Consider the following 24,407-nt stretch of genomic DNA (forward strand, 5'->3'; position numbering starts at 1 on the left):
TCTGAACCACAGGCTGATTCCTAAGTAACCTAAATGTCCATTTTTGGTGATTATCCCACGTTTTCAGCATGTCTCACATCTCCTTGTCTGTGTTATTTTAACTATTACTGTCAAGCCTTCAGCGAACGCCTCCGTTGGAAGTCCAGGAATGGGTTTGCCACGGCTTTTGCAGCTCTGCAGCCCTGTGCAGGTGCTGTGTGGGAATGATGGCACAGGGCAGGAGGCACAAAGCACCCAGGTGTCTCTCTCTGGAGATGGCTGTGCCCATCCCACACAGCCTGGCCTTTCCTGAGCTTCTCCCTGCCAGAGATGCCTTCCCTGCCTCACTGAATCCTGCAGCAATCAGCTGCTGGAGGCAGGGGGTGGTGGCACAGCTCTACCTGTGCCTGTGCCTTCCTTCCACCCTGTGCCAGGGGCAGCCTGCTCTTCTCCCTGGCCTGGAAGAGTGGGGTCAGTGTGCAGCTGTTGGGAAAAACTATCTCCAGCTATTTGGCAGCGTGGGAGGGCTGGCATGAGGATGTCCTGGGATCTGTGGATCTGAGACCCACTCCTCACACTGTAAGCCCTTTGGAAGCTTCTCAAATAAATGTCATTAAATAACCCATTTTTCATGTGGCCCAGCCACCAACAATTTCCTTCTTTCACCTAAAAAATGTAAAAAAGAAGAATACCATACAGTCAAAATGTAGTTTTGCCAGCTTTTATTTTAGTCCTGTTAACAAATATATTTAATGCAAAAGCAAACCAGGAACTCTATAATTACCATACTCTCTGGATATAGAATCCAGCAGAAGATCTGACATAGTTAGGTATCAAAGAGAGCAAAATTACTTTTTTTTTTATATCCTGAAAAAAGACATTCTACTTCAAGCAGGAAAAACTATAAAAAACCCCACCAACCTATCTAGGAATCCAGTAAGCCAAAGGAGAACAGCAGGAGTTCTGGTCCCACAGAATTATCTCTGTGCTGCTGATCTGTGACGGGGGCCAGGAGCTGCTCATCTGGAATGGTGACGTGTGAGGGACACTCTCAGTCCTCACCTCCATCCCTGTGCCCCAGGCTCAGCCCTGGGGCACCTCTGAGTGCAGGGAGCTGCCTGGGGCTCCCAGCTCAGGGCTGCACTCCAGGCCAGATGCAAGAAGCCCTGGGCCATGTCTACATCCATGGATAACCTCCAGCCCCGGGATGACCCTCTTTGTGTGTATAATCCCTTTGGAATTGCACTGTGCAGACAAAACAGCTCAAAACTCCTCCCTGGGGAGAGCTTCAGCTGAGCTCCCTTTACATTTTCACACTCAGGAAATATAAAGGGGGTAAATGTTCAAGGAAAAAACTTCTGTTAAAAACAACAACAGCAAAAGATAATGGAAAAAGCTCAGAATCCAAGTGATTGTTCTCCAGGCAATCAGCTGAGCTCAACCGTGCAAGGAAAGAATGGCCAGGAGTGCTGGGGCCAGGCCGACAGTGGCCCCGCTCCTGCTGCCACACTGGGTGGCTAAGGACAATAGGGACAACAGGGCCAAGCCAGGAGGGCCACAGTTATACAATATCAAGTCTCTCAGGCCTTGCAAAAATGTAACCTTATCGATAGAGAATGAGAGGCAGAGCAATTACGTGAGTTTTCTGTGACCCTGCAGAAGGATTTGTTTCCCTTTGATCTCCCTACAGATGCGTGCCGTTCCCGGCCTCATAAAACATGGATTTACGAGCAGGTTCACCCCAGTGCAGCCCTCCCAACAGCTTCCAACCATGGCACATTGTCACTCAGACAGTGGAGCAAAAGATTCCAGAGGGGTTTCTTTGCTCTCTCTGTTTATGCACCAAAACCAAACCATGGACAAAAATTGTAGAACTGATGAAAGCAACAGTATTTAACAAGAGTCTTCCTACTTCATGTGGGTATCAGGAGGAAGAATTCATAACACAAGCCTATCTTTACCTCCTTCCTGAATGATCTGACCAATGGCTGCTTGATTTTGTTGTTTCAGAAAACATTCTCTCTTACATTCCATTAATTTCTCGAAGTCCTGCCACATTTTCATTTGCTTCATATTGGGCCCGTGACTTTCCCGTACAACTTTCTGTTTCTCTCGTAGTTTCTGTTAAAAATACAAATGTATCAGATTTCTGCAACAGCTCTACACCACAAAAGTTGCTCACATAAGCAGCTTGGAATGACAGAGATTTTTATATGCTATGGAAATACTGTTTTGTTCACATTGATAACACTCCCTGCAAGTGCTAAAGGCATTAACACCTGGGACTTAGATCTTTGTATGGATTGACAACTATTTCCATAGTTTTTAACTGTCTAGTCTCATCTATTTGAGAACTTATGCTAAATATCTGACATAATTTCCATGCAGAGCTCTTGCAGTATCAAGGTACAACCTGCAGTGGATTCATACCATGATACTCTAACACAAAATCAATGTTTTACAATTAAACCCCCTCCTGATTATTAAGAGAGGCAGCCCAGACCTGTAAAAATCACTCAGACTGACTAAGAAAAGGAAATTAATAAAAGCTGTTTGGTGTGACTTGCTAAGCCCAGCCTCGTCCCTGCTGATCTGAGCTTCAGACAAGATTAAAACTGGACAACTGCTTTTGTCTGACGCCGCTGATCCCCTGGCCTTTAGCAGCAGTGATAAGGGTGACAGGCTCAGAATTTATTGTCTTCAACAGGTTGCTTTATATACAACAGAAAATCTGAGCTGGCACAGTTCGTTATGCCCCTGTTTCAGGGTCTTATCCAAATGGTTTTCAGGGAATGTGCTGTCACATTGAGCTGTTTGCCTATCCCTTACAGAAGCTGATGCTATTCCCTGCAGGAAATCAAGCCCTGAGGAGGGAGCAGGATCTTTTTCCAGGGTATTAATTACCAATGCCAGCAGTGATGGAATTTTCTTTGTAGGCTGCACAATGCTTTTTATAAAAGACTGACCACAGCCCCACAAAAATACAAACTGTACAATGGCTGTGCAAGGTAAAAGCCTCATTCTTACCTTCCCAAGGTTTTCTTGTTCAAGGATTATCCGTGTATACTGTTCTCTAAAGGAAACATAAAATGATTTTATCATGATTTGGTTCTATGTAACAGGACAGAATAATGATGCAAACATGGAAAATGATGGAAGTATTGTGAGGTTCACAAATGAGACAGAAGAGGAAACACAAAGAAACCTTTTTGTCATTGGACAAAATGAATCTTTGATATGAAGGATCAGATCTCCTTGTCTCAGCTGTGCAGCTGGGAAAAGTGATACTGGCTAAGGTCTCTTACATTTTTGAAGCAGGCATGATCACTGCTCCTTCCAGCTTGAGGGCAACAGTGAGACCATGCAGATGAGATCCTGATCCTTTTTGTAATTAATTTATCCTGGTGACATCCCGAGGCGAGCCACAGGCTCACTCGTACAGGTGTCAGAATTTACAGACCCACAGCCCTTAAGTGCTGTGAATGCAGTGTTGGAATGAGTGGGAAAGTCCAGGAATGAGGGGGAATGGCATTTCAGCCCAGGCCTGAGAAGGCCACTGAGTGCAGTGGCAATGCTGCACGTTCCTCTCCCAGAAAACAGCCCTCACATTTCAGGGCCTAAGTACAGGCTGAGAAGTGTTAATGCTGACATTCAGCATGGAAAGCCCTGGCTGGCCACCTCTGTCTGTACCAGGTGGCCTCATCACTCTGCCATACCCAAAGCTGACACGACCCCTGACAGTAAAATATGCAAAACACAACAGCACCGTCCACAGACAGCACAGGGACTTATCTTCAGCTTTTCTGAAATGTGACAGTAGAAAAAAAACCCTGTGCACAGTCATCTAGTGGAATTCAAAATAACCCAGCTCATTTAAAGAGCTTTTCAAAGTGCTCAGGGTAGACGACCTCCAAGTACAGAAATCCTAATTTCCAGAAAGAAATGTCAGCCTTCACAATGCCAGAGCCTGAAGGTTTCCTGGAGTGTGAGAGCAGCTGTGTGGACCCAAAGCACTGTGTTCCCTTATTCCTTCCCTTCCTCCCAGGTACTCCAGGACTTTGACTGGAGCACTTGGGCCTGGGGCCAGCTGGTCCTGCCTCCAGGGGAATGGAGATGGATCACTTTAGGATCTCTTGCTCCTGGACAATTCCAGCCAGAACAGAGCAGAGCTGTGCTGAGGCTGCTCCAGGTGCTGTGCTGTCACACTGATCCCAGCAATCCTCACCCATCTGGAGGTGAGGCTGAAGCTGCTTCTTTGCCCTGGCACACAGCACATGTTCTCACACATCTGGCCTCCTGAACACCCTCTTTTTTTTTAAAAAGTAGAGTTTTCCAAGTAATCATCAGAAGATTTTATGTCTTTCCTAGTAAGTTTTTCTTTACTATTTATAATGATGACTGGAAAGAATGTAACTTAATAACTTTGCTAAAACCCCACAACTTTTTATTTTTAGAAAAGAAAATTAACTTTTCACATTCCTAACAAGTGACTCCATGGAACAGAGAGTTTATATTCAATAAAGAGGGTCTGAATTAAGACATTTTTGTTCAATACGTTGTTAGGAGAGTGCAATTCTATTTATGGTTCATTTTTACTCTGTTTACATTCCAGCACTTGCTGAAAAATACATTCAGGTTCTAAAGGGATGTCTAGAGAAAAATGTCATCGTCTCATTTTATATTTTGCTAAGATCTCTCTACTGAACTTTGCTGTAACTCATTGAAATGAGACAGCTCTGTGACCTCTTAGCAAGGTCAGGACTGTGGCTGGTCCCTGTGGGAGGATAATTTCCACAGTGAGGAAGTGAAACGGGGACAGCACAGAGGGGTAACAGCCTGCTCACATTCCCTCCCCATACCTGGGATTGCATGGCTGGGCTCGTGCTCCATCCCAGCACTGGGCTCTGATGGCTGCTCCGTGTGAATCCCCACATCCTGGATGTCCAGTTCCCAAGGATTTCAGTTGGAGTGAACCAACCTGAGCTCCCACTCCCTGCTGTCTGACCCTACTGCCTCAGGTCCTCATCTTCATGAATATTCACATCATCACTAAGGTTTTATCTGTTCAGCCTTCTGCCTAATTGTGCTGTTTCATCTTTCCTTCATTAGATAAATGATTATTTCCTACAGCCTTTCATTATTTTGTGAGATGACCAAGAGCCCTCTCAGCCTCCATCACCTTTTTTCTCTCCTCATCCTTCTCCCTCCCCAACGATTGTAGTTTTGATTCTTTGCTTACTCTTACTTTCCTACACTCTTTACTACACAGTGTTTGAACACTCCCATGCCTCACATCCTTGCAGAAGGTCTCTGTGATGGATTTTACTCTGGTCCTTCCCTTCCTGGTGATCTCTGCCTCCTGTTCTAGACCATGGAGATGTAGCTCCACTGCTACCAGTGCAAGGGGCTTCAGGAAAGGGTCTGATGGATTCTCCTGAGAGAATCCCTGGAGTTTTCTCACTGTCTGACACATTTCCCTATCAACGGCCATAAAACTGAGCAAACACAAATTTTAAAACTGTTTTGATAAAAGTTTTCATGATTGGGAAATACTGTGGTGGGAAAGCAAAGACCACCTTGTAAAACGACTGACACCAACTGGATTATTTTGCTGACAACAAGGATCTAAGATTCACTTTTCTGGAAAACAGAATTTCTATTTCATGCAATATTCTGAAATTTTGAAAGGCTAATTATGAAGAATAAGCCCTGGGTATTTTGACACTTCTACCAACTGGAAATTAAAAATGTTTTGGATTTTGCTGATGCTTAATTTTGAAACAGTTTGTTGACTGTTGCCTGAATTTTGTTTCAGCTTTTATGTCGTATTAGAAGACTGAACATACACAAAATTTTCAGCAGGATACTTTCACAAAAATATTTAGTTAAGTTACACTTAGTTAAGTGTAAAAAATCTCTACAACATGGTAACATTTAGACTTCTTAGCACAGATAATGAATCCAAAATATCTCATTCTCAGAAAACATTTCCATCTTTGGCAGGAAAAATTTCTATTTAAAATAGAAAACTACACCAAAAATAATCAGCAGCTCAATTTATAGTATTTCCTGTTTCTCTTGCTGCCAGTCAAAGGCGAGGGGTCCTGAAAAGAGTTATGGGATGAAGGAAGTGGCTTTTTACTGGAGTCAGTGAAACTGAGGGTAAGGATGGAGGTTCATGGGATGGTGCAGAACCATCCTCAGAGTGTGGAGCTGCCAGTTAGAGCCTGTCCTGGGCTGAGAATCTCCAGTGGGAAGGGCAGATCTCCTGGTATGTCTGACAGAACTTGTACGTTCACAGCAGTATAGGCTGGAATCCGAGATGCTTATTTTTAGATTATTATAGTGCTTCTAAATTTATCAGGTGAACTCCTCCAGCCCAAATGCCAATGAGAAAATTCCTGACTTCAGCCTCAGTTTGTGAATCTCCTTCAAGTCACCCCAAGGGGAGAGAGTCCTGCCAAGGGGAGAGAGTCCTGCCAAGGGGAGAGAGTCCTGCCCCGCTCACCGCAGAGTCCTGCGCCGCTCCTGCGGGTCTGGGGACACGTAGGCCTTCATTTCCTCCTTGGCACGCTGCAGCTGGATCTCCAGGCTCTGTCAAGAAATGTATCACTTAAATGCATATATGGGGTGTATTTTATAATTGCCACTTCATTTCACAGTGAACAGTTTGTGCTCTCACCCTTTTCATGCAGTTAATGTAATGATAGTTGCTCTCTTCCTGGGCACACTCCTCAAGAAGCCCTTTCACTTCCTGTGGGAAAAGAGTAAGATTCCAAAGCACATGGTGACTGCAAGCTCCCAGGAGATGCCCTGTGTTGCCATATAAACCATGAGAGTTTATAATAATAACTACAACAATAACAATAATAATTATAATCCTGAACTGATAATTTCTCAAATGTTTATAAAATTTGGGCTTCTCACAAGTCTCTTTTAGGGTGAAACACAACTGAGTGGTTTTAGATTTGCAGTTTCAGTCACAGTCAGAGATGCAAAATGGCTGTTAACAGGCTTTTATTAATGCCTGACTTGTAACAGACACTTCAGCAGTGCTGCCAGGATTCCTGCTCCTCAGCACATCTGAAGTGCCAGGCACAGCTGTGAACAATCATTTCCTGGAACACATCTGCAAAGTGCATGTTAGAAGCTACAGACGTGCCAATAGTATGTTAATCACCAATCAATAATTAAATGGAGGAGTCTGGACATAGTGGGTTGCTCCCATCTCTAAATGGTCCATTCCCAAAAAGCCTCATGATCCCAATGGAATTCCTGTACACATTCCAGGCTGCACAGCATTTGCAATTCCAGAGCTTTGTCACTGTGTGATTTCCAGACCATCAGCTGGAAAACTGAATTCTACAGTTCAACTCATGTGCAGCTCAGTCAGTGGATGTGATTGTCACCACGTGGTAGAAAATGACTGAGTTGTCTGCCAAGAAGACAAGCCTTGATTGCTGTTGTAAAATAGTTCCTTTGGAAAGTCCATTTCATACCAGGTCCATCTGGTATGAAGGACCCTACAAAGGAACTTTTAGAGCAGGAAAATAACTGTCTATATATCCACCCACACTTTAAACTCCCTGTTTACCTTGCAGTATATTCTTCTAAGGGCAAGGCCTAGAGAAACCAAGCCCAGTCAAAATTCACAGGAGTGATGGAGTGAGACAAAGTGAATACAAGACAGTCCCACTTAATGAGTCTCCTCACCACCAGTTTCAGTCATTAATTATCCACTGAACTTGTTGCTAATGCAGTGAAACTGCTAACTGCATATAAAGATTTGTCTTGATCAATTAATCTTTATTTTATGGTCAAACTCCTCCCTAACAGACACTGTCCAGGGCAGCAGCATTTCTGGCAGACTCACGTCCTTGCTGATCAGAGCTGGATGAAGCACCCTGAGTCCATGTGCTGCTGCTCAGCACCCGTGTGACTGCAGCCACCCCACACAGCAGCTTCAGGCACGCCCTGTGGGTCACACTGACTGCATTTGTACTTTCCTCATCCTGAGGGAGGGCAGGGAAGCACTGCAGCCCAGCATTAATCCAGGGGCAGGAGCCAGCCCCACCTCACCTGCTCCAGCGCCGAGCGATTGGTCTCCAGCCCGGCCGCACAACTGTCATACTGGATTTTCTTCTCATCACATTCTTGAGTTAATTCCTTGGTGAAAAGGGCAAAAGGGCACATCAGTGAAATCTTCCTGTGGCTGGCATGTGACACTCAGGCCCCTCACACACCAGCCCCAGCTGCTGGAGTGTGACCCTCGCTGGCATGTGGCTGTGGTTACACAGGGAAGCCACCAACCCCCCACATTCTGGGATCAGAGAGAAGGAAATTCCCTCTGTTCCCTGCCAGGGAAACAAGGCTGTGTTTGCAAGAAGAAAGAACAAATAATTATAAAAATAGACATTAGGAAAGGATCAATATAAGTGCTCCCTATGAAAAGCCAGATTTCCACTTGTGCACAATCAACCTCTTTGTTGGATTTCATCTGCTGACACTTTGAATGGAACCATTAAAAGTAGGTTTTCTGGAAATTTCATTGATGGATAAATGCATCAGTTTATTTAATTCCACGGTAATGAGCCAACTTATGGCAGCTATACACCCAAAAGACTTTTTGTTTCCCAGCTCTCTATAAAGTTTTGAGAACAAATGGACAAATCTGCCAGTGCCACAGACTAAAGCAGGAATTAAATCAATGTAGGCTACATTTGGATGGGAAGTTATCTGCAATCCACTCAAAAAGACAGCGTTGGTTGGGATCACCAGTGCTGAAATACAGAAATAGCTTTGCAACTAATCTGAAACTAACTTTGCTTTGGGTTTGAACTATGACTTTTCACATTTTTCCCTGAGGTAGTAATTTTTAAAATTGCTATAAAGGACTGAATTCTGTGCCTGCACCGTCAGCTTTTACAAATCCCAACCTTTAGCACGTTGCTTGCTGCAAACACTGTTGACACATTCTGCTATTTCCAGCTTTCCCTCAGAGTTGATCATGTCCTTGTAGAGCACTTCAGAGATCTGTAAATTTGATTTATTTGTGGATTTGACTCGGTTTACACAGAAAGAGAGGAGTGTTTCTACAAACCTGGCAGTTCTGACGCAGCTGCCTCAGCTCTTTGATGACAGGAGCAAGGCTTGCTTTCTTCTCTGCCACCATGGCATTCAGTTTCTTCACCTGAGAAAGGGACAAAATAATATTCATTAACTCTATAACCCTAATTGTACATTTATGTAATTAGGAATGTGAAAAGAAAGGGAAGTAAACCAAAATACAGAGAGAAAAAATGTGTGATGAAACCTTAATTATACAACTGGAGTTCAGGCCTAATTAAGAAAGGGGAAAAGCCATCTGGCAGTGGGGTCATTCCCACAAATGAGGTAAATTCTGCTTCCATTGTTCCAACTGAGGACATCCCAGAAAAGTCCAGGGCACTGCCCTCGTGCCAGACACCAAAAAGCTGAAGGAGAAGGGGAGATGAAGGGGAGGCACAGAGGGGGCTCAGAGAAAGGAAGAAATCCTTAAGGAAAACAAATACACTTGCATAGGTTAAATAAAGCTTGAAAATGCTAAAACTGAGTCACTTTGATATATTTAGACTGAAAATTCATTTTGCATCCACCTTTCTGTTTGAGAGTAGTTTATTTTAGTTACACCACTGTATTTAAAAATGCCCTAATGAGTTAAAAAGATGCTATTTTGCTTTTTGCTCACTTATAATATTTTTAAATTAGAAATTCAAGTTCTTTCTTGCTTCTATGGCTATGTGGGCAGGTAAATTAAAACATGACAGTTTTAAGGGCAATTGAAAATCAGGCTATAAAGAAAAAGACAAGTTATTTAGCTCTTTAAGCATATTAAGTATCTTTTCAACAAATGCTTAACTCCAGTGATTTACAAACATTTTAGAAAAAGCCTCCATTACAGATACAAACCATTTGTCTTTTTCAAATAATGTGTCAAATAAGAACAAATATGAAACCACTTCTGAAATTACAAAAAAAAAGTAAAAAAATCAAAGACAAGAATATTTGATATCCCTAAAGTTTATGAAGGGGAGAAAAGAAGGTTTTATTTGTAGGATTTTAAGGAAAAGAAATTCACATTTTAGTAAACTTTGTCAAGATTAGCTTTGCAGATGCATTTGTTGGAAATATTTATATATATATATTTATAAACACAGATTAAAGGAAATTTATAAACTCAAACAAAAACATTAAATTGGATTTTATATCCTGAGGAACCAGATACTGAAACTGAGGAAATGCAGTAGTTTAAGACAAAAATCACCATTTCAGACATGTTATCTAATGTCTGGCCTTTCACTTCATCCATTTCACTCTTCACTGCAGAGACTCTTTCCAGCTCCTCCTGGGTGTAGCTGTATCCAGAGATTCCTTTCTTCTCCTCAATTGCTTGCTGCAGACACAAACAATAAATGCTGGATGTGAGTCCATTAACCAAGAAACAGCAAATTCCTTCGTGGAGCCAAATATTGTGAAGAAGTGAAAAGGGTAAGTACTGTAATTAATTTATTTTATTAATCAATTTATTATAATTAATCTAGCTTCCAGAAAAGTAGATTTTATCTCGTGCCTGAACAGCAGGATAATAAAAACCCTCTGTAAATAGAATATTTGGTCATCCAATGCTCAGTGAAGTGAACAGAGAGTTTCCACAGAGCAAAGTGGGCTGGAAGTCAGGCTCTGAAGAAGTTCAATGTGTAAAATCTGTCTGCTTGATGAGAAGATGCAGCAAATTATTTTGTAAAGTATTTTGGTAACAAGAATACAGGGATTGGAAGAAAATACCACAGAGTGTTCCTGCATTTGGGATGCTTACAGTTATCCAGAGCAGAAATCCTTCTGGCTTAGGGAAGATTCATCCAGTTTTAAATTTGAACACATTTTCTTCTTAATATCGTGGGGTTAGAATGTTTCCTTCTTGCCTGCTCTTTCTTTAAATACTACTCCTATATATTTTACAGCAGTAACTTGGATCCTATTTGCTGCTGGTCATGCTCTAAGCCCTCACTACATCTATGAATACCAAAAAGTAATGTAAGCATCCAGCCTTGCCCTAAGCAGCATCTGTACAGATTTACCATCGACTTTAAAAAGCAGGATCAGGCCCCTCAGTCTAAAAAGAAGCTGCAGACCAGTCCTGATGGACACAAAGTACAGCAGCCTCAGAGTCAACAGCCAAAAATACCTTTGCTACCCCAAAGGCTCCTTCAGCGAGGGCAGCAGGAGCTGGGGGTGATACAAAGAATAATCCCAGCAGCATCCCTGGGATCCTCAGGCTGTGCCCAGGGCAGGGAGGGCCGGGGGAGCAGCACAAGCTCAGGTTACCAACTGCTGCTGGGCGGCCTCGTGGCGCTGCCGCAGGAGCTCCTCCGTCCTCTGCAGGATCCCGCACTCCGCCGTGATTTCTGCTATTTCCTGCCGCTTCTTTTTGTAAAACGTGTTCTTGCTCCGGAGCTTGCTCACGTACTGCTTGAACTGGGGAGAGAGAGCAGAGCTCACTTCACTTCCAGCAAAGCAGGGCCTTACCACAGCGTGCAATGTAATTATCCTCTTGGTCCTGCACATCCAAAACGCAGTGCTTAGAACAGAGCTGGAATTCAGGATTCCCAGGCTCTATTTATTTTCAGCTCTGCATTCGTTCACCGAGGGAGATCAAGGAAAGCAGCTCCTCTGCTTTCTGTCCCAGCTCACTCATTTGCAGGCCTGAGATCACTCCCTTCTGCTCGCCACCATTTGACAGCTGGAAAAGTAAATACTCCTTGCAAAACGTTATGGGAGTCATGGATAATAAAAACTTAATGCAACAGTAATTTGCACTTGTAAGAGAGCCCCAGTCCTGCAGACCAAAACATGGTAATAGACAGCAGCAAAATTGGAAGGGAAGAGGACATGGGAAAAGATATTTTTTTTAAATGTTCTCAGCAGATAAAACTTGTTGTTCTCTTTCCTTGACTCCTGCAGACCTGGATAATATTGCTGGCTACGTTTAAAAAAGCCAGGAAAATAAAAGCAGAGTCCTTGCAGAGAAACAGAGAAATGCAGTATCTATTTCACTCAAAATCTAAAGCAATGGGGAATTTATATTTTTATTAAAGACTGAGTAAAATAATAAAAATCCTTACAGTCCAACAGTCTTAGCTAACTTTACACTTGGACCTGTGTGTGTTCAATTTGTAAAACAAGCATCAGGGTTGAAACAACCAGATAACATTTTTCTGTTCTTTTATGTTTTCCATTTGTTGTGCAGTCTCAGCTCTCATTCTTGGATTTTACATGAGAACTACAAGGTAAATACCAGTCACAGCTCAAAAAATGCATTCAGATCCAGAGATGGAAACCAAAATTTATGAGAGTAAATGATGTAAGAACAGGCTTCAGAATGCTCCTGGATGAGGAGGCGTTCAGTGTGTGCAGGGAGCACAGACCAGGCAGGAAAATTAATCCCACTCCCACTGATACAGATTTGAAATTCAAACATAAAATAACTTAAATTTCAAAATTTACAATAATTTTTATTTTTTATGAAATTATCCCTCTCCCTTCTTCAGAATAAACCCAAACCCCTAATGTGACCAAAGGCTAAGAACCCCCTGAGTAACTGTATGTTCTATAAAAAGTGTCCTGGGCAAACTGCCCACAATGAAATCAACCCTGTTCATCTGCCATCCTGTGCAATATCTAGGCCAAAGCTGCCTCTCTCTCTTGCTACGCTCCAGAACTATTTTTAAAGCCAAAAGCTATAAACGTTTTTGGTGAAAGAACAAACCCACAAATTACTCAATGTGCTGTATGCAGATTGGCCTCTGTGAGGCTTTGGGATAACATCCTACATCCTGCTATTACCCAGGACAAGGATACACAAGGTCACCTGAGCCCCTGTCACACTCTCTGCTACATTACTGGCACATTTAATACAGTAGCACCAAATTCATTCCTTTTCATAGCAAATTCAATCACATCCTCTTCATTAATACAAAAGACTTTTTTTTTTTTCCTTCTTTAATTGCTTTGACAATACCAAGCTTTCTGTGATTTCCAAGTGATTACAAAAGTATAAATACAATCTCTCCAACCAGCTGAGGAAAATCTAAGGCAAGCACAGCCATCTGTCTTGATCCTTGGGACATTTCATTTGACCAGTGGAATATAATAAAGAATGAGGTAAAGGATTAAACTTAATATATGACCACACAGAGCTATCAAATCTGAATGATCTTCTGTCAGTGCATCCCAGGATGAAAAGCAAACTACAATTCTCTTCACTTTTAAGGTCTTGAAAATAGCTCAAGTGGGAGGTAGGGTATTTGCATATTCAATTTTCAAAGCATAATGTATTTTACAATGGAAGTCAAAGGATCTTGTTGATTAACGAACCAATTCCACCACTGTTCTATTATTAGCTGATTAACTTAGGACTATATAATACAAATTTCATCCCAAATGAACTACAAGTTGCTCACAGTGACAACTGAAATCTGTTCCTTTTAAGAGGTGGATGCACAACCTCTGGCTCTTTAAAGCAAACTTAACCTTTCACACAGCTTTTATTGCAGTAAACAAGGTAAAACAGATATAAACAACAGTAGGAAAGTGATCATCTGTGTAGAAAATCAACCAATAATTTGGCAAAATGTTCAAAAGACCTGATTTACTCCAAGGGCAGCAAAGATTAGCCCCTCAAAATCTCACTGACTGAAGGCTCCTTTAGATCCAGGGCCAAGTTCTGAGCTGGAGCTCTTAGATTTGACTCTACTTAAATCAGCAGCTTGTAGGGTTCTTACAGCAGAATTAGGCTTCTTCAGCCTAAAAGCTGAGAGTCATTCCATAGGTTTCCAAAAATAAAAGAAGTATAAAATATCAATGTTTTCATCTGTGTGAGCATTGCTCCTGAGGCTTTATACACCTCATGTGTACAAGAGAAATCAATGCCACAAAACACTGCATTTTACTGTGGTGAAAGGTCTTGTCAATAATTGGAATAGTTCCCAGAGAAATAACATTGTTGGGCCACATCACTTTCAAGTGAAGTAACCAAAGGAATCCACTCCTGAGCAGCAGCATTTTCCCACAGACCAAGGCAACTGCTCCCTGTGTCCAAACTCAGCAGGCTCATCCTGGAATTCCCATGGATCTGCCTGTGCAGTGGTGCTCCAGTCAAGGCCATGGCCACCAGTAGCTTTTCCTTCTCAAGCAGTTGTTTCAGCTTCTGAGATTAAATGACTGGATGAGAACCAAGTGCTGGCACTAAGGGAGCAGTGGAAGCAAACCAGCCTGGAGCCCGTGTCAGCCCAGTCAGAGCCCCTGGAGACACAAAAACCATCCAAGGACAAGCAAGCAAAGATTCTGCCTTTTCACTTGGCTATTTTTATGGGTGACTGTAACATAACAAGCATGGAATGCAGATTATGGAACACAGTGAATGAAAACAGGACTTTGATTTCTCATATAACACAGGTATGCACCATCCCTGGGCAGATTCCCTGGATTATGCTCCATTTTTATTGGAAGAATCCAGCAATGCACCTACTTTATGCTTCTCCATTTATTAGGCTCTGGAAGAGGTTGGTATCACCAGATTCAGTCTCTCCACACTTAGTGAAGGAATTACCATAACAGTTCTAAATAAAAATCCAGTCAGGGATGTAGAAATGGCTTCTCCAGGGGCATCCAGAGCCTGGCAGGCTATCCCCTCCAGGAAGGGACATCAGCCTGGTCACCTCTGTGGTCAGAACTAGGACCAGAGCCCAGCTCCCCTTTGCAGCTTTGGCTTTTCACTACAAGCTCCTCACCTTTTCTCCATTAACCTCACATTTGCCCCGGGAGACATTTTCACAAGGTTTCTTATTCCAAGATTATCATTAGAGGAGAAAATGGATAAAGCTTGTTTCCTCCAAAGAACAAACTCCAGATAAATTGCTCACTTTGGAGTAAAATCTTTTAAAATAGTATTTTCTGGATTAATGCAGCAATTTGATTGTTTTATTGTATTCAAAATGTTCTTCATGCAGAAATATTACAGAAAATAAAGTATTAATTGCAAAAAAAGTGGTTTTCTATGAAACACATTACAAGGTTCCAAATAAAAAAATTTAGTTAAGAAAATTATTTGCAGAAGCACAATAATTCTAGAAAATCTTAGCTGATTATATCTATTTTCATTAATAACTGAGGAACAGATGTTTTAATTTCTAACTAGACTAATTAATGGGATACAGACTGTCCAAAGTATTAAAATTCAGTTAGGAAAAGTTCCTGAACATAACAGGTTGTCCATATTTTTTTCCTAAGAGGCTCTAAATTCAAGCTAGTACAGCCAGTGTTGGACAGAGTTAATAACTCAGACATGGAAGGATGAGCTTCTAAAAGATAAGAGCAGTAGAACCTCAGTGTAATAAAATGAAAGTATCCTACAGCCTGCTCATGGCACAGCTCAGCCAGGAAAACTCTTCCTTAGCATTTTCCAGGAGTGCTTGCTTCTGGTCAGGCAAGAAGTGTTAAGGCAGCCATTACTAATACTTTGAATCAATCCAAATATTTATAATGAAAACCCCTTTTCAGTGCTCAGGGAAGATGCACAGGTCAATGAGATCCAGGATTTATCCATGGCAGGGGGTGCTGAGGGAGTGCTCAGCTCTGGGAGATTTCCCTGAATCTCTGCATATGTTTGATTCAGGTGGCAGGGAACTCCCCACAGCAAAAATCTGGCAGATTCAGGTGGATCAACAGTTTTTGAGGAAAAGTGGCAAGATCTTTGGTCTGAGGCTGCTTTCTCTATTTGCAAATAGAAACGTTTGTCTTGTTTTCCCAGGGGCAAGTAGGCATGGATGAACATTTGTATGGAAAAAAGATCAAACTCCTTAAGTAAATGCATGTGCAAACCTCACAGACCTGTGAACAAAGTGAGGATCTCCCATGCCCTGTTCTCAAAACCAGATTAATTCCCATCCTGCAGCTCAGCACAGCTCTGGGACAACTCTGAATCCTTGGGAAACTCAGTGTTCTTGGGCCCTGTGCTGAACTCTGGAAAGTACAATGGGTTGTGTAAAAGGCTAAAAATATCCCAGCTTTACCTAGGATCACTTGTAACTGAACCATCCAGCATTCCAAGTGTCAACATGTGATTCCCTAATTTTCAGGATCTGACAGCTGCAGTGAGGAGCTGCCAACTGTGCCCCCTGCTCACTGCACTTTGATTGAAGTACTTAAAAAGACTTCATAACTCCCAAAGACAATTTATTCCTACTTTTTTGTGTTTGATGTAAATGAATTGGTTATTCCCTGCTGTTTCTCCTGAGTTCTATCCAGGTGTACAACCTCTCAAACCCAGTGGAATGCTTTTCATGACTGTGGAAGAAAGCAAAACACCAACACCTAAAAACCTAAGCCAGGCCTGACCTTTTGGTGAATGAGGGGCTAAAACCACCTCAACTGGAGATCTAAATGCTGCTTTGGGAGCACGAGTTAGGAAGGTGCTGATTCTTCCATTGCCAAGTCTTGAGAGTACCATGGGATGTAACAGGACAGAGCAAAGTGAGACAAAGCAAAGATTAGAAATGCTGGGTATAGGAGAAAAACAATGCTTTGATTTAACTGTAGCACTTTGATAGGATTAAAAAATCCATTTAAATGTAAGACAGCAAAGCTATTTGTTAAAACACCCTCTTTCTGCCTTTTTAAAAATGGAGGAACTAAATGTCAGAAGTGTCACTGGAAGAGGAAAGTGTAAGGAAGCTCTTGGCTGTCAGAGTGTGAAGTGAAGGTTGGATGGACAAACTCCTCCTGTCCCCATGAACTGCAGCACTGACTCACCACCACATTAATCAACACTTCCTTTGCTATTGCCTCAAAGCTGGAGCACTGAACCAGAAAATACAAATCCTAAAGCAGAACATACCAGAAACAAACCTGCAGCAGGAGGTTGGCTGGAGTGAGGAACCCAGAGTTTCACTGGGGAGGGAGAACCTGCTCATGCCACTTTTGCTTCATCCCCTCTTCCCTGCCAGCCCTGTCTCATCTCAGCCCTGGCTCCTCACACCCCCACTCTGAGGCAGGACTGGCTCTGTTAATTTGCCAGGGACTTGGAGGAGATGCAGAATCTACAGCACCAAGGCCCTGTGCAGCAATTCTGGCAGCAGACATTTACAAAGAATTAAACATCACTGTCTCCACCTTCCAGATGAGGAAACCATGACCTTTGAAACAGAAGTGACCAAAAACCATCAAGAATTCAAATCCTTTCCTAGACTTTAGGCACAGGAAACACCCTTTTTACTGCTTTGCACGGGTGCCTGTGAGTACCACTGCATTTCACCTAAGGAAGTAATAAACATGAACAGGACATGGATTTATATATTGACTTCCTTGCCAATACACATTTCCTTGCAGAAAATATTTTACAAACCAGGAAATGCTTCTTATGAAAAGACAAATACTTCTGATTTTAAGCCAGTGTTTTTTTTCCCAAATTGCTCATTTATCCTTCTCTGTGCAAAATGAAGACCTGAAAATATTATAAAAATCAAAAGCAGAACATATTTGAACAAAAGGAATGCAGATCATGTCCAAAACAGATCTTGTCCTTTTTCTGTCTTGAGCCACTTCCTTGTGTCAGACAGTTAACTTGAGTTTTTCATTACTAAGCCTTTTACAATGTTATGAGGTTTCCTTCCTACCCAATTCTCCTCAAATTTCTATGGATCAGTTTCTTGTCTTCTGAAGAATAGGCACAATTATTTCTTACCTTACAGTGCCTGTGCAGATAATGTAAAACATATGCTGCTGTCTTGGTAATATATTCTTGTTGATTAATTAAACATTTCTTTCCATCACATGTCACAAAACACAAATTGTCAGCTTTCTGCTTTAATTTTTGCTTAAAAACTTGTCAAAGACTCCAGCAATGTGCCCACTGGAGCTGAAAACCTTGGAGTGGAGAGAAATCTAATGCAGTGGGTTCCTTATTATTGCTACCACGGGAAAGGGTACAGTGTGTGATGGGAAGAGAAACCAACATCTTCATTTTCCACATCTCTGTGCCATTACTCCCACCTGAACTCTTCATCCACACTTTCAGACTCTTTTAAAAGTGACTAGTTTTGTGGAGCAGCCACGTCCTATGGGATTAGGAAGGGAGTTCCTTCTCAAAAGGGCGTTCCCTGTATTTAGTAGTATGTAAAAAAAGCACAGAAACAAAGAACAGGCAAGCAAGGAGTGTGTGCTCCTGGCTAAATGATGGCAATGCAAAGACAATACATGAGAGAACGACATTAACTCAGAGAATGATGCAGATAAAATTCTCTTTAGATTAGTGACTCTGCCTGTAAACTTCCCTTAGCAGGATTCTTCCCAACTGGGAAAAATTACTGGCTGAAGAAAAGTCCTTTTTTTTTTGCTGGCAAACCAATACCAAACTGTAGCTCCCTTATTCTTTGGAAACTTCTGAAGCAGAAAAAGCTGCTTTGAGAAGTACAGCTGCCAATCTCACTGTGCCTGGGCCACACTGTCTGTGCCAGTCACTGTGTCACAGCTGAACCTCAGGAGGGCCTGGGAAATCTGGGTTTTAAGTAAAAACTTTTGTGGCTAATAAATACCATAGGACTAATTGCATCTCTGATAATCACTGGTATTATGCTTTATAATCATACAGACTTTTTATATTATTTATAATCATGTTGACTTTTATGGTTAGTTATTCACCATCACACCACTGTGATGATATTGCCATTATTTGGCTGGAATGTTAATCCAGCCCAACACTGACTCCTTGTATACCTTGCAATGGATTAGGCACAATGTGAATAAGAGAAATTAATCATTTGAAAATAGCTACAAATCCCTACCTCATCCTCAGTCAGGACTTCAGAGCCTCCCAGCTCGTGGGCCTGACTGTTCCTCTGCTCCACCTGCCTCTCCAGGCTGGACATCTCCTCCTTGGCAGCCTGAAGCTCTTCTGCCTTGGCTGCTTTTTTCCGGGAAATTATAGAAGCCTGCAAGATCATTAGCATAAAAATTGCCTTGTTTAATCAGGAGAAAAATGATTTTTAGATAAAATGTATAAATTATATACAGCAGGTTAAACCACAACCTCATTGAAGTTGGCTGCAGCATCTCAACTTTCTCCAGAATGGGTGAGGTTTCCAGCACAGCCTTTTTGCCCAGACTCAAGCTGATGTATTTTACATTTTAGATTTACATTTTTTCACCTCATTTTTTCATTTTCATTGAGGAAAAAGGCAGGCATTTTAGCTGCTCCATTTCTTCTGCTTAGTCCCTCTTGGTGCATATATAAGATACACCAACATGGCTTGACTGGAAAGTTATCCAAGATTTCACAAATGTCATAATACAGATTTTTATAACTCCAACCTACTCCAACCTACAGAAATATGCTACACTAAAGCAGAACTGAGCCACTAAATCTTGGCAAATAGCTAGAAGATGATGTATAAAGCAATAAAGTACAGAAATAGTGTAGATTACAGATTAATTTTTTTCTTAGTCTAGAAGATAAAGCACTTTAAAATAATATTTTATACAAGACTGAATATTTAATAGTACCTGAGTTTTGACCAGAACAGATTTGGTAACATAAGTATACATTAGTTCAAGGATAAAAAAAAAAGCATTTTTCTCTTGCTAAAGTATCCTGTTGAAAAATACTCTAAAATAATACAACACATTCATTTAGATGCAGGTACAGGAATTTGAGGCATGGCTGGTTTCTTCAAGTGAAAGGGAAAACTTACAAAAAAATGAAGCCAAAACACAGCAGCTTTCTCACACTCAGCTGAGAGGACCAGCTTTCTCCCTAAATAAATCTCCAACAGAATTGTGTTGGGGTGGGAGCTCAGCTCTCTGCTGCACGAGGTGTCTGTGGTGACAAACCAGGGGACAGCAGAGCTGATTATTTTGTGAAACAGAACCCAGGCCCTGGCAGAAGAAAGCAAAGAGCTCCCCAGGCTCTGAGCTTCCAGCAGCAACCTCAGCTCCTGAAGTGGACCCTCCTTGATCCCAGCACATTCCAGAGCAGGATTCTCTCTCAGGAAGAACATCTCTTCCAAAATAAAACGGTGTTTCACTTTGCATTTGTGACTGAACTGCAGTACATATCTTATCCCCATTTTTTCCCTCCCACTGGTACATTTTACTTAAGCCTTTTGATTTTTCAAGCCATGACCATAGGCATCACACTGAAGATCTTCCATAAAATTAGCAGTGGTGCAGGTGCCTGGAAAAGGAATCGCTCAGGTTCCTGTGTAAGCTCTGAAAATCTCTGAGTTCATAAATCCTTTTTATAACTTGGGAATTTACTAAGACTGGACCAGACAGCCTATTTTATAGCAAGATTATTTTACAGCCTCTGGATGAGAAATCAAAGAATTCCTTCTGAAGAGATGCAAAGGAGAAAAATGGCATTTGTCAGACCTAAGGAAGGAACAGAGCTGCAGCAGGCAGCCCCCATGCTGCCTTGTAAGAATCCATCCACAGCTGGAACTTTACCAAAATAGCTCCTCCAAAATGCCCCTTCCAGAACTGCTGTGCTGCAAGGACAGCAGTAAAAATATTCACTGACACGACTGAAAGCAACGTTTGACTCAGCCCTAAACATACATATGTTCAACAGCTCTTTATTTTCTTTCTCACCTCCATTATTATGTATTTCTACTGATGATGCTAGATAAATCAAAGGAAAAAATCAGCATGTAAACCAATCAGAGACTGATTTTTATTCCTGTTTCTGCTTAAAACACATTTTGTTCCTTCTTACCTGCTGGCGATACATGGAGAATTTACTATCAGCTGGCTCATACGTGATGATCCTTTTCTCAATCAGCTGATTCATTTGTGCATTGACTTCCTCTATCTGCAAGACAGAGTGGAAAACTAAGGAAACAGAGCTTGGTGTCTTTGTCTTCTCCAAGAATTAAATGCTTTGCAACGATGATTTACAATCCAGCCAGTTCTTTTTTTTTTTTAAACAGAGAAACAGACCCAAAAATCTCCGTGAGTCATTAAGTATTGGCCAGGAAGAGGCTGTTTTTGGATTTCCAGTTCTGTGCCTTTATGATAAGGCAGAACCATGACTGGCCCTGAAAATGAAGTAAACTGGTGCATGTGGAGAGAAAGTGCAGTGAGTTGGTACAAAAAAAAGAAATTGCCACATACTGAGTGAAAAATGTAATTTTATTGACATGAACTAAAATTCCCTTTCATTCAACCATTTAACAGAAATTCAAAGGGAAACAAATAAAAGCTAAGTGATAAAAATTTCATCAACGCTTTGTGAAGTCACAGACCATCATATTCCAGGTCTGTGGTGCCTTTTCCTCCTGCCACAAGATGCCCTTGGTTGTCCTTAGTCCCAAAGTGCTGAGCTTCATTCCAGCCAAAGTTTCTGGAGCTCTCAGCCACACCAGAGTGCAGATTCCAGCCTTCCCAGTGCACTGGGACTCCCACCAGCCATGGAAAACACAGCAACAGCAACCTGCCTTTAATTCTCTGCTGCTGCTAAGGGAGCAGTGTAAACACGTGCTGCAATCCCAGGGAGTCAGACCAGAACACAGGGACAGTGCTGGGTATCACCCTGGAAGTTCTGGGAGCAACATCCATGTGCTTGAAAAACTGAGAATCTCAAATAAATTGCTCAATAGGACTAAAAATACTCCAACAGCTGGAGAAAAAAAACCAACTCTCCTGTGAATTCTATTCTATTAGTGGTAGAATAGGCTTGAATTTGAAAATGGCATAAGAATTCCCTTCTGTGAATAAATTCCTGGGTTTATATTATAAAATGCATGGTGGAAACATGCTTGGTACACTTCAGCTCCTTTTTAAGGCACTGAGATAATAAAAAGCCAACTAAAAAGAAAAAGCTGCCTAAGGCCATGCTGTGATAACACCCAAGTGTATGACATGGCTTTATTATCTTTCAAGAAGAAGATACTTCCAAAATATAACAAATCAAAGGTTACATCATGGAGAAAGAGGGAAAAACTTAAAGCTTTTTAAAGTATTGTGATAAACCCAATAACACTCTTGGAAAAGAAATGTGCAAAAACCAGGGTTTCAAGCGTGCCTGAAAGACATAACTGCAGCCACAAATATTGTTTTGATTAGAGGAACTAATCTAGGAAAGCAGAGGCTGAATCACAGAGCTGGTTTATTATTTCAGCCCTAATCTGCCATTTATTAATGCTGTCATCCCTTAAGATGGATACTCTGTTTCCTCATTATCTCTATTTCATGGCAAAGCCGGAGTTGGAAATCCCAGGGGTATTAAACACCAGCTGGTAAGAAACTACTCTTCTTCCCTCTAACATTGGTGTAATTCTTCATCATTATCATCAATAGAAATACCAATAATTAACATTCCTCTAAATTCTTCTAGAAGATTATATTTTGTATTTCATCTTTTTTTTAGGATTATGCAAACAGGAAAACTTCATTGAGTTAATATATAAATGCACTTGTGTGGCAACAAACCCTCTGCACGTTCTGGATATATCTGACAAATAAGAGTTTTTCTAAGACTATTTTCTTTTCACTTATGAAAAAGCCTGGAAAGGTAAATCAAGTATTTGATGCCCAAATTTTCTTTGTTCTTAAAAACTAAACCAAACAATGCAGGGCTCTTCCAAACACTGAGAAGTTTGGAGCCATTGCACATGGATTAAGGCATCATCTTGTGAGGATACATCCCTCAGGGAATGCTGTTCCCTCCATAAGCTCTGGATGTGTTGGGATAAACCCCCTTGATGGCAGGGAGAGTTCCAAACAAGTGAAATCTGAAGAGAAGAAAAATCAGCCCTTTAGTGCTGAATTAACACAATTTCCTCAACAGCACCTAAGGATATGTTTGGGTTTGGGGTTTGGTTTGGGGTTGGTTTGTTCGTGTCTCTTTTGTGGGTATTTAAAAAAACCCTATCAGAGAGTTTGCACTTAGCGATTGAGACACCTTCGGTTTTACAGCTGAGGGATGCTGCTTTGGGAATGAAACATTTTCTCTGGGATATGAAGCAGGGATAAGAACATTGCAGAGTCCAGGCAGCTCAGACCATGCTACAGAACACAAATGAAGGGTGACCTTGGTCCCTCACCTCACTTTCCAGTGCAGTGAGATCAGCTTGAGTCATGGCTGGCTCTGCAACCACCTTTTGTAAGAAATACACTGAAGTCTTTTTACTTTCCATCTCTCTGGGTATTTTTTCATTTACCAGGTAGGAATTGAAATTTATCTCCTCTTCTAGTTTCTTCATTAAACCTTAAAAACAAATTAAATCAGTGAGTGTCTATAAAAGCAATGTAGCAGATAATTAAGTTTGATTTCCCCAACACATTAAAGTATTTAGCAGCTGATTACAATAACAACAGCATAACATTTGAGTCTTCAGTGCTCAGAGAAAGGGGGAGTTACTTGATTTAATTTTTTTATCTGGATTTTAAACAATATAAGAGGATTTATTATTCATCTCTATCTTGAACATGTAACTATCAGCTCTTTGAGAGATTCTTCTCATTAATAACAAGTAAACCCCATCTCACAGGAAACTCCAGCTGAGTCAGATACAGAATTCAACACACATTGCTGATATAAACAGCCATTGAACCTTTATCTGTAGAAAAATCTTAATTTGGCCTAGCTCGTTGATAGATTTATTATACCCTTGGAGATTCATGCTTAAAATAAAACTTTTTTTTCTGTCTGGCATTTAAAAAGGCCTTAAAATGGGCCAAGTTTAATGTGTACCTACTTTAAGGGTCCTTTACATTGCTAGAACAAAGATTGCCTCCCTGTAAAGATTTCTTCTTGAAAGAACAAACATTTAATCTCAGGACAGTTTATAGACTGAGAATGCAGAAAATAACAATCCAAAAGAAAAAAGCAACCCCATTCATAAGCTTTGCTAGACACCAGCCTGATGGACCTGCACCTTACCAGGCTCAGAAGGACTTGGCTCTTTCTAGGCAGAGTAATTCAGGCTCCTTAACGGATCATTTATAAATAAGCCCAAGATAAGAACAATTCACAGATAGAAAAATGCAACAGAATAAAAGGAAACATCTATTTAAATGACACTGCACAGTCTCTACTGACAACAGGCAGTTGAGTGCAGCAATTCCTCAGAGACAGCTGTGCCAAGGACTGCAAGATTCAGAAGCTGCATGTCAGATAAGAGTGGGAATGGGTATTTCAGAGTATTTCTCATGATCTAGGTGATCCAGGGTTCTTTTTAGTTTTCAAACAACTTCTTATGGTTGGGATTTTGGTTCTCTCCATATTAGGTAGAAGATGGAATTGTGATGAAATGCCAAGGAAAACAAGAAGTTCACAATCTCCATCTCTTTCATTTACTGCACAAGCGAGGGAAGTTGAGCACAGAGATACAAAA

General features: G+C 41.3%; 1 protein-coding gene across 1 annotated transcript in view; it reads right to left on the reverse strand.

Moving 5' to 3' along the window:
• Positions 1–684: 684 nt before the first annotated feature.
• Positions 685–24,407, reverse strand: part of IFT81 (intraflagellar transport 81) — a 37,305-nt gene continuing 13,582 nt past the window's right edge. The window contains exons 8-18 of the mRNA XM_053994275.1: positions 23,115–23,278; positions 20,786–20,881; positions 18,858–19,004; positions 11,344–11,493; positions 10,283–10,411; positions 9,080–9,169; positions 8,059–8,145; positions 6,662–6,733; positions 6,488–6,573; positions 3,007–3,052; positions 685–2,100 (exon numbers count right to left, since the gene is read on the reverse strand). Coding sequence (XP_053850250.1) covers positions 1,918–2,100; positions 3,007–3,052; positions 6,488–6,573; positions 6,662–6,733; positions 8,059–8,145; positions 9,080–9,169; positions 10,283–10,411; positions 11,344–11,493; positions 18,858–19,004; positions 20,786–20,881; positions 23,115–23,278 — 1,250 coding nt within the window. The 3' untranslated portion in view covers positions 685–1,917. The remainder of the gene's footprint in view (positions 2,101–3,006; positions 3,053–6,487; positions 6,574–6,661; positions 6,734–8,058; positions 8,146–9,079; positions 9,170–10,282; positions 10,412–11,343; positions 11,494–18,857; positions 19,005–20,785; positions 20,882–23,114; positions 23,279–24,407) is intronic.

This window comes from Vidua macroura, chromosome 18 (assembly GCF_024509145.1).
Source record: "Vidua macroura isolate BioBank_ID:100142 chromosome 18, ASM2450914v1, whole genome shotgun sequence".
Classification (NCBI taxonomy): domain Eukaryota; kingdom Metazoa; phylum Chordata; class Aves; order Passeriformes; family Viduidae; genus Vidua; species Vidua macroura.